This window comes from Myiozetetes cayanensis, unplaced genomic scaffold (assembly GCF_022539395.1).
Source record: "Myiozetetes cayanensis isolate MyiCay16 unplaced genomic scaffold, myiCay2020 scf12, whole genome shotgun sequence".
In the NCBI taxonomy this organism is placed as follows: Eukaryota; Metazoa; Chordata; class Aves; order Passeriformes; family Tyrannidae; genus Myiozetetes; species Myiozetetes cayanensis.
Genome location: NW_026086826.1, coordinates 15665104 through 15675967, shown reverse-complemented (window position 1 = coordinate 15675967; position 10864 = coordinate 15665104). Strand labels below are relative to the sequence as shown.

General features: G+C 41.6%; 1 protein-coding gene across 2 annotated transcripts in view; it reads right to left on the bottom strand.

The window, feature by feature from the left end:
• Positions 1–1465: 1465 nt before the first annotated feature.
• LRRC8D (leucine rich repeat containing 8 VRAC subunit D) overlaps positions 1466–10864 on the bottom strand; it is a 52121-nt gene continuing 42722 nt past the window's right edge. For both annotated transcript variants that reach the window (XM_050306346.1, XM_050306345.1), the window contains one exon: positions 1466–7145. In XM_050306346.1, the coding sequence (XP_050162303.1) occupies positions 4573–7143 (2571 nt within the window). In that variant the 5' untranslated portion in view covers positions 7144–7145 and the 3' untranslated portion in view covers positions 1466–4572. The remainder of the gene's footprint in view (positions 7146–10864) is intronic.

Here is a 10864-nt window from a genome sequence, read left to right as displayed (position 1 = left end):
GAGGCAGGGTGGCAGGCTTAAACACATCTTGAGGTATCTTCTAGTCCTGCCTCTGGTAGTTTGCTGTCTAAATCAAATTGTTCTGGGATCACACATTAGAAACACATCGATAGGGCTCTGCCATGCAGCTAATGACAAGACTGCCTAGGCCTCTTGAGTCTTTCTACACGACAGAATTTCTGCATGATTTGTGTTTTTCACAATCATCAAGGCATTTTGCCTACAATAAAGAATCCACAGCTGATAGACAGAAAATTGATTTTTTTTTTTTAATATCCTTTACCTCAGGTGAGAAGGCTGTACCAAACCCAAAACCAGGTCCCACGTCACCAGGCTTAGCCTCTCTCCTTGCTTTGGACTGCAGAGCAGTGCCCTGCTCCATGATATCTTCAAGACCAGTTCAGGCAATGATCCCATCACACTGGGTGACAGCTGCCCAGATAAGCTGCCCTCAGCCCTTTGCCACTGTGCCCTTCAGCTCTGCCATCAATACTGGGATCCCTCAGCAAATTTGAGGTTTTTGTTCTCATCTTTAGCACCCTCATGGGGTCACAACGGCAAGACCCAACAGAAGCCTTGCTTTTCGTGTTCACAACAAACTGCAGAAGAATTACACTTGGGACTGTCAGGTTTCCTGCCCAACTCCCAGTCTTGAGAACCAAGAAGTCTGAAAGCCCAGACCTGTTTCTGCAAGAAATGAGAATGACAGTCAAGACCACAGCTGTAGGAGCACCTCATTTGTTTAACTTGACTTCAAGTAAAGGAATCACAGTCTAGCCCACTGCCTTCACATAACCATACACCACCAATTTCTGTGCACATCCATGGAAACACAATATACAGAACAGCTATTTCTGTAAGCTTTTTACTAAAAACACAGTTCACAAAGCAGATGCCCCATACTCAGACATGACTTGCAGTGTCTGGGCATCCTGCTTTGCTACCAGAGGGGGCAGCTCAGGCAAAGCCATTTGTTTAGCAGCAGAAAGCCTTTCACAAGTGTCAGCATCCTCCCTTACACCAAGAGGCTTGATTACCTGCTTAGGACAGCCATAGCTCTGTTGCATCACTGGAAGCACCTTCCAAAAGGTCAATTTATTGGAAAACTAAAGGATCTTCACAGAAATGAATTACAGTGGCAGGAGCAAACAGAATGGGCAATTTCTTACTACCTCTCATTTGAACAAACATGGAAGTTTTTCTTCCGGGGCCATGCCTACGTTCTGCAAAACTCCATTTGCCAAATTAAAACAGTGGTAGGTCATGTAGATTGTACATATGGAAAAAAAAGAGAAAAATTATGCTGAAGTACTGGATCCTAGTTAGAAACCACAGCTGCAGGACTTACTAGGAGCAGCAACTCATACCTCTTCCTTTTTAGATTACAGGCACCACAGAACAAGTTCAGCATAACTTGCAGAGCTTTTACTATGCAAGCACACTTTTCACCCATTAAAAAAATAGATTAGAGGAAGATATAAACATCTTATTTATTAAATCAAATAGAAATGCAAAATATATTTTACATGCCTTACATGGAAAAGAGATGAACTTCCAAGACTTTAAAGCAAGACTGTGTCAGTTGACACGCAGGAAATAGGAACATTATAAACAGTCACAGAGAGGAGGAAGGACTGGGGGGAGGTGACACAGGGATTATGGGCAGTTCCCCCCCACTCTGAGAAAGATTTCCTAAAAAACAATAATGGAGTTTATGCTGAGCAAGCATTAGAAGCCTGAAATTAACTTTAACATACACTTATTTTGGAGGAAGTTGTCTAAAGAAGCACAGTTGGCTAATAACTAGTCAAAACAACGGTCTAAATTATGTATAACATACTCATTAAGTGGACACAGGTTTATTTTTTGAACTCATATGAACTCATTTTTTATGAACTCATTTTTTCTATACTCATATGAAAGACATAGGTCTATTTTTTGAACATAGTAGGGTCAGTCAGAAACACCAAAAAAAGCTTTTAAAAGCTAGATCGATACACAGCCACATTCTGCGTGACTCTTCTACTTAAAAAAGAAAAAAAGGATGAAAAATAGAACTATTTTTCTAAATATTTGAATTATTTTGCCATCCTCCAACTCTTCCTCCCTCCTACACACAATTTCTTGGAAGCTGAAATGACACTCAAGAACAAATACAAAGCATACACCAATAGTATATTCCACAGTTTTTCTAAAGAGTCAATAGTCCAGCAATTTTAAAGTGATCTATGTGCAAAAAATAAACAAATTAAAGAGTTTCTTAAAAAAAAAAAAAAAAAGGAAAAAAATCCACTGCAGCCCTAATTTCTACTTTAAAAAAAAATAAAAATCTGAGGATTAGCACTAAGTTTCTCAGTGGAGGACAGATCAGTAACTGCAAGTATTCTGTCTAACCTGTGACTCGATGTTGTAAAACTGTCAACATCCCAAGTTTACTACCTGCTGGCAAGTGGAAAACAGACCATATCCCCATGAGAAGTAGGAAAACCACTATTCATAAACTCGTCTTCTGAGATACATAAACATACGGTGCAGGTATGTATTCAGAGACTGCTACCTACAGCTGAGAACAGTCCTCCCAGCATGACTAACAGTAAATTATTAACAATAAAATGTGCAAGACTCCTAAGAGCAGTATTTGAAATGTTCCTGCCTGCTCAATGCCTCTAGGCCTAAACTATCCCCTCGTTAACAGTGGTGTGAGTCAGGGCAGCTCTGGTGAAGTTACAGTAGAAATCACTGTGCATGAGGATTTCTGTGAGAAGAACAGTCCCTTAAACTACAGACTAGTTCAGTCCTGACCACACTACAATAGGGAATTGTGTTTAAACCATGAGTAATCATGCAATCATCTCCAGCATAGTACTTCTTTTCTGCACACATGGAATGTAAATGACCGAGATTTACAACTGATGATTTTGCAGATTTAATGGATTATATTTCTCTAATGGTTCTGGCAATGCAAACTCAAATTAAAAAAACAACACCAAAATCCCACACTCACTGCTGTTTTTCTCTTTTATTTGATGACTTATCTGGCACACAGTTAGGGTTTGTTAACAGTGTGTAAGTGTTCAAAGACATCAAATTACGTGGCCTGGGGTGGGGAGAAGGGTTGTCCTATGGTAAAGTCCAGGTGTGGAAGACACCACAACAGGTGTTTGAGTAATCAAAAATCTTATGTCTGTCATTAGTCCAGTAAATGAAACAGACACCCCAGGTCCTAATCAAGAACTGGGAAACAAAACAATCACCAACTCATAAAACACCTTGAGTTTTCCAGATGAAAACTCAGAAGAGCAAAATATGATCAGCAAAGTCACTTGGTGTTATGACTTTCCAAGTCACCTTGCAAAACAATTCAACCATCAAAACTATCCACAACTTGAATGCCAAGTGGCTGTATTCTCCCTTTCACCACCTACTGCTACATAGGACAGAGGAGCATTATGGAATCTGAGGGGTGGACCGGCTGCAGGAAGGTGACCACTCTTTGCTGGAGTAAAGGAGCAGCACACCAGACCACAGAAGGAATCTCACACAAGGAATCTTACCCAACAACATGAGGCCTTGAGGATGAAGAATGATACAAACCATTGAGGTACTGGAGAGTGTCCAGAAAAGGGCCACGGAGCTGGTGAAGGGTCTGGAGCACAGGTCTTATGAGGAGCAGCCGAGGGAGCTGTGGTATTTAGTCTGGAGAAAATGAGGCTTGGAAGGGACCTTATTGCTCCCTACAACTACCTGAAAAGAGGCTGGAGTGAGGTGAGGGTCAGTCTTTTTTGCCAGAAGCACAGGCTCAAGTTGTGCCAGGGAAGGTTTAGATCATTAGGAAAAATGTCTTCACTGAAAGGGTGGTCAAGCATTGTAACAGGCTGCCCAGAGAAGTGGTGGCATCACCATCCCCAGAAGTATTCAAAAAAAGCATAGATGTGGGGTTTAGGGACATGGTTTAGCGGTGGATCTGGCAGTGTTAGGTTAATGGTTGAACCTGATGAACTTAAAAGTCTTTGCCAACCTAAACAATTCTACGATTCTATGAAACCACATACCTTAATGAAGGGAAATGGTGGTTCTGGTGCAGCTCAAATCACAGCCAAACTGTTTTCATTTGCCAAGGATGGCTAAACACTAACAACACAATTCAACGTGTGCTTCAAGTGCTGTTAGACGCATACCACATACAACATTTAGCCTTGGTTTTCCTCCCCATAATGCACTAAAATAAAACCAGACCTTAAGGAATAACTTGCATAGTAAGAAAAGGTCATCAATTTAATCATTAACTTTAAGCAGGCAAGCAAATTTGTAAACATTCAAAAGCGGCAGCATCCAAGTTACAAACAATTTAAGGAAAAAAGAATTGAGATTATTAAGGTTCTTTATCCTCTCAAAAATTTTGGAAATGATCTCTTGAAACACTGCAAACATTGAACACTCAGTTACACCTCTTCTAAACCTGCTAGCAGCCCTGCCTTCCAACAAATTCTGCTTTCTAAAACACACGATCTCACAATTGCCGTACTTTTTAACGTCTGCCATTTGGAAGTCAGCTATCAGAGCATTTCACCTCTAAATCCCATTAGCAAAGGGAATGCTTGTGTCTTGATTCAACACCTCTTTAACTTCTGAGGGCAAAGCATCAAAGAGGTGATCTTCCACTACCAGCCCACTTTTCCTGAGAAGCTGACACTGCCCCAGCGTAACTGGCAGACGGTCCAAGCAGTTTCCCTTCAGTTCCAGGTAAGTCAGCTGCAACAGTTGACTTACTTTATCTGGGATTGAGGTAATACAGTTTTGTCCCAGACTCAAAGTCCTCAATTTAACACATTTAAACAACTGTTTTGGCAAAACGTCGACTTTGTTTCCTGTGATGTGAAAATGCTGAAGATTTTGAAGCAAACCTATTTCCACTGGAATCACCGCAATTGAGTTGAAGCTTACATCTAAACACCTAAGTTTCTGTAAACTGAACACTGCGGCAGGTAAGGTTTCGAGTTTGTTATTCGAGAGATAAAGAGACTCCAAATTCTTTATGTGGGTAATGGAGGAAGGAATGCTGACTATTTTATTGTGCCACAGCTTTAAACAAGTCAGTCTTTTTAAATGCTGGAAACTGATGATCTCTTCAATTGTGCGTATGCTATTTGACTTTAAATCCAGTTCCTGTAAGTTAGAAAGACTGAAGATGGCATGGGGAATTCTCTCCAGTTCACAGTTCTGCAGTTCCAGCTCCGCAACATTAGTCATTTTCTTAAGGCTATTGAGTACCACAAGCTTAGTGCCATCATTATGAATGACTAGTTTTGTCAGATGTGGTGCTACATCTGTGATATTGGGGGGAATTTTGGTCAAATTGCTCTTCACGTGGAGAATTTTAAGGTGTCTCAACTCTCTAAGAGATTCAAGCCCTATCATTTTATTGTTTTCAGAGTTCAAGTTGCCTATCAAGTACAATTCACGGAGGGTTTTGAGCAAATACACCCACGCAGGAATTTCTGCAACATCTGTGAATTTCACATGAAGGCATCTCAAGTGGTCCCGGAGGAAGCTGAAGGCCGTCTGCTCGACCTTCGCAGGGCAGTGGTACAGATGAAGCTCCTGAAGATTTGTCATCTGGGAAATTTTGGCGGTAATTTTTGCTTCGGGAATCAGCTCCAGTTTCAACACATCCAGATCCGTCAGATCAAACACTGCATCGGGGACCCCTGACAGCATGAAGAGGTGCAGCTCCTGCTTGTCCTGGGCGTTGCGGGAAACGTGTTGCCGAAGCTTTTCGTAAGTCCATTCGTGGTTTAAACTAATGCCGCGTAGTTTGTTCTCGCTCACCTCTGACAAAAAGACACCAAAGCGCTTAGAATACAGCTGGTCATACTGATCTACCATATGCAAGAGAAATGCAAAATCATTTTTGACATCAGGGATATCACTGAAGCTACTCTCTTCTCTGACCTTTTCAAAAGAATATTCTTTTAAAGGTATTCGGACCAGCCAGAAAAGCGTGTAGAGGCAGATAAAACCATACACACAAATGAGGGAAATATAGCTGATAAGCAGCTTCTTCAACATATAAGCCATATTGTGTGTACATTCAAACTGTGTGTAGCCAATCAGATGTTCCACTTTTGGGTTGCAAATGTGTTCAAAACTAATGGTGTTGACAAAGTTTGCCGTATAGCAGAGTATAAATATGAACTTGACAGTCTTGATGACAGTCTGGCCAACATAGAGCTTATAAATCAGATCACTGTCTTCCACGTGAGCCCGGAACTTACGGACTTTCTCAAACAGTGCTTTGGCTTGTTCTCCATCTTTCTTATCTAAAATCGTGACGCTGGGAATCTCAATCATCGGCTTGTCAGCTGAAAATTTGAAGCCAGATTTGGTTATCATGGGAGTGCTAGCACTTGGGCTTCCTTCATCACTGCTAGTGGAAACATACTTGGGCAGGGACTGGGCACCAGTTAACCTCTGTTTGTTCTCCTCGGAGTCCTCACACGCCGTTTCGGACAATGCTTTCGTAGTCCAAGGGGACTCAAAACACTTCCCCAGTATAGACACAAAATGCTCAATTTTTGAGCAAGTCTTGGGATACTTGAACCAAAAATTGCTACTGACTATTAAAATGATAGTATGGATGAGAACAAGATAGGGAAAATACTTTGAGTACCATGGAAGAGCCAAATGATAGCACATCTGGTTAATAAATACATACTGCTGAAAATCCAAATTTGTTTTACGGCCTGAAGAATCCTTCTGCTCCTTCTTCAGCTCCTGGCCTGATTCAGTGGATTGATACTGAGAAGAGGTAGCTCCGCTCAGAAAAATGTCAGGTGTTGCAGTAGTGGCACTTTCGAAGGAAACAGTTCTCATTGACACTTCTTCTCCTGGACCAGTGGTTGTTTCAACAGTGGTAAAGTCAGCCTTTCCTGATGTATCAGGCTGCACTTTTGAACTTACAGTAGACTGCAAAACTGGCAAGCAGACCACCTGGTCTTTTGTCAGCTGCATGGTTCCAGCAAAAATGGCAACCATTAACATAACAACAGCGAGATAATCCATAAATACATCCCACCATGGTTTCAAGATACGGTAAGTTGGCTGGATGTCACTGAGCGATGCAACTTCTGCAAGGGTAAACATTCCTACAAGAGAACAAAGACAAAATCAGTATTGTTGACTGGTGAAATTATAATATGTGAAAAGTAAAATGCCATAGCTGATATGCATTAATAACAAGAAAAGCAGCGTCGGACTATGCTGCACAATATTCAATTCTGTAAAAATGACTACTTGAGTCTGAGCATGTAAAATCCAGCACTGACATTATTTTGTAACACTTTGCATTTAAACAAAATAGCATTTCCTAAATGCTCTGCACTCTGTTCATGACTTGGACAGCACATTTTAGGTCTCTTGTTACATTGTCAGCAAGGTCCCTCATTTCTTTTCGTCTCCCACTCCTTGCTATTGAGCATCCACCTGTCTTACCAAATTGATTTGTCTCCTTTCCCTTATAGGTACCACTGCACAAGTGAAAGCCTTGCAGTTACTATGTGAATATTTGACACAATTTGTAATATGCTTGGATGCTTTAAAGTAAGAAACAGTTGGATGGGGTGCTGAGCAACCTGATCTAGTGACTGACATCCCTGCCCCTGGCTAGAGGGTTGGAACTAGATGATCTTAAGGTCCTGTCCAACCCAAACCCTTTTATGATTCTGTGACTGCATCAAATAGTACTGTATGCATTTTTCTTCCCCAGTTAAATTCAATCCAGCTAACCAAGAAAAAAAACCCCACAACTTTTTCTTAACATAATGGGGAAAACATTTTTTCAGATTATCATCACAGCTCAGTGATCGTAGGGAGCTGAGGGCAGGTAGCACAGGAGCAGACTGCAAGGCTTTCACCATATGCACCGTGAGACAAAGCAGCAAACTGATCATGTGAGAATCCAAACATCTTTGCAGCTTTAAATAGCTTGCTTCGCTTTTTGTTTTGACAAAATATAGAGGACTCAACTTATCAGCTTTTTAAAAAAATAAGCTTCCTGTGCAAGCAGGATGTGGTAAAATCATCATTTTAACTGCTGAACTTATGACCCAAATTTGTCACTTCTAAAGAAAAATATCTAGCTTGTGTACACACATGCAGTGGGGAAGAAGACAGGATGTACATTAACACACAGAGTCTGGCTCCCTTTGCTTGGGAGAAGAAGGGCTTAGCAGAGCACAAGGAGATCAAAGCAGGCAGTACTAAGATGCATTAGATTTATTATTTTTGACTTGTAGCATACCAGTTCATACAGACCTGCACCTTATACACCCTAAAAGACAGTGTCACAGGCAACGTGTATACAACATGGTAATTATTTCTGGAAACCAGACATTTCTATATGCAGAACCCAAACATCAGCCTCTGCCTATATGGTCGAAGGCATGCATAAGCAGCCCCCCCTTCCCACACCAGTGCAAGCAGCTCCCAGATCCTGGTCTGTGGGAAAGGCCAGCGGTCCTCTTTACTGGCATGGAGCTCGTGATGAAAGCATCTCCTCCAACACAGAGAGGGATCCAGCCCCCAGCCTCCCACACTCTCCTCCCAGAAGCTTTTACCAGTTTTGCATACCAAGCCTGGGATCTGGTGAAAGCAGCCAGATAGGAGAGGGCTTTATCTCACTGCTGCACTCATCTCCATTGGTGCTCTTGGTGCAGTTGCCGAAACTTAAAAGTCAGGGCTCAGTTTCTCAGGGAACCAGCAGAAGGAGCTTCCAGCTCTCACTTTATTTTCCAGTGAGCAAATGAATGTCAAACACTCCTCCCTCATCAGTAATACAAGCTGTCGAGGTCTTACAGTTCTCCCAGCTCCACCAGAGCCTCCTCCCAGCAGCACGGTTCCGGAGCCTTCCCCACACACCTCCCCAGGGCTGTAGTTGCTGTAGAAAGCGAGGAAGGACAGACCAGTAACACACCCTACAGCTATCAAAGCCTCCAGTGCCTAACTTGGGAGTTAGCAACAAACTCCCATCTCCTCTAATGCCTCCCAAGTGCTTACCTACACTGAGTCACAGCATGACTGCTTGCCCTAGAATTGCTACCTTCGACATTTAAATAACAACAGTGTGCAAATGAATAGCATTAGTCATTTGTGCTAGTGTGAACAGATAGATAGAAAGGATCCTCCGAGCTCCTAAGGCCCAGCTATCACCTGCCCAGGACAGGAGAACCACAAAAGAGCAGAAGAGGTGACTTTTTTTTCCTGCATGGAAGGCAAGCAGGATGGGGAGGAGGAATGAGATGTCTGCTCTAACAAACACTGGTAGCTGCTACTGCTTGTTCCTCTGGGGCTAGCCTTTCCCTCAACTTTGCACTACCTAATTACGTGGGAAGTTACTTCTTTGCGGTTTGGGGCACAGCCTGTAGAATTCCTTTCACAGAATAAAGGTGATTTTTTTTTTTGTTTCTGCCATGAGAACATATGGATAAAGCACTGAAATCCAAGCAATGTAGAGATAGCTGCTCTAAACAGTGAAATAATGGAAAGAAATGACAGAGCACAAAGTGTTCCAGCTAAAGACTTAGAAAGAGCAATAAAAAAAAATCTAAAGCTAAAGATCACCTCTACCAGACCTCTGTCTTGCACAAACAAAATGATTTCCAAAAAGGTTAGGAAACACAACAGAGCCTGTGTGATCCTCTTTGTAAGGCTGTAGGCAGCATGGTGTAACAGGAGCTTTACACCAAGAAGTACCACATTCAATGTTCTCAACATGTCTTTTCTTTCAAGTCACTGATACTCACAGAAGAGCTGCTGTTTTGGCAGAGATTAGCAGTTATAAAACACAAAAACCTCCTCTGTGGCATTACTAACACTGTGTCTCATAAAAGACAGACAGACCTTTTTCTAGCTAGCAAAAATCAATTCCAAGAGCTGAAAACAGGTTTCTGTCCTCACATGTCTAAAATGTTTAAATGCTCTGAGTCTTTAAAATCAAAATGAAAAACTAAAAACCTACACACAGTATACGACATATTCTGACAGGCTGCAAATAAATTTGATATCTTCTCTCTTAAATCCATCATTGCATGTAGTGGTGTTTGATGTTATTAAACTAATAACCATATAAGTTAACTTTTATTGTAATTCTGCACATGCTTAAAAATCAAACTATTAAGAGACACTCAGAACAACGGGTCTGTACTGTATCATAATGGATTTGGGTTTTCGTTATTCCACAGCTGAATTTAAACTCTTCAAAGCTTTTTAAACCTGCTTTTAAACTCTAATGTCCGGAATAGTCCTTGGAGTAGGTAAATAGTACTTTCATCACTGATTTTCAACTCTTATTTTAGGAGTGCCAGACTGGGGTTTGGGTTTCATTATAAGCTGCAGTGCTAACACAGAAGTAAGGAAAAAGGAAAGAAAATAAAGGATGCAAATGCCAATCTGTGCCTGGCAGGCAGAGCCTGCAACACCCTGCCACAGGTGTTGTCCCCCCCAGGACCAGTGCATGCTCTGCTCCCTACCCCGATGCAGAACTCTGTAAGCAGGCAGCTCAAAGTGAAGAACTAAGCGCTGTGCAGCTGAAATGTTAAAATTTCTGATGTCTCACGGTGAAAACAAGCATTTATTTCAGTCCTTTTCAGGGCTTGCAAGGCACCAAATGGACCTTGAGGCTCAGCAGAACACGGGGTTTTGACACACCAAGATCCCAAGAGACCCAAGCTAGAAAACTGTGGTTCTTGAAGAGAAATATTTTTTAATTCCCAACATAGAATTTAAGGACAGCCTCCTTTTTAAAATAGCATATTTTAGTTTAGTTTTAATAAGCACAGATTTTAATTCAAGCCTATTGCAGTATGAT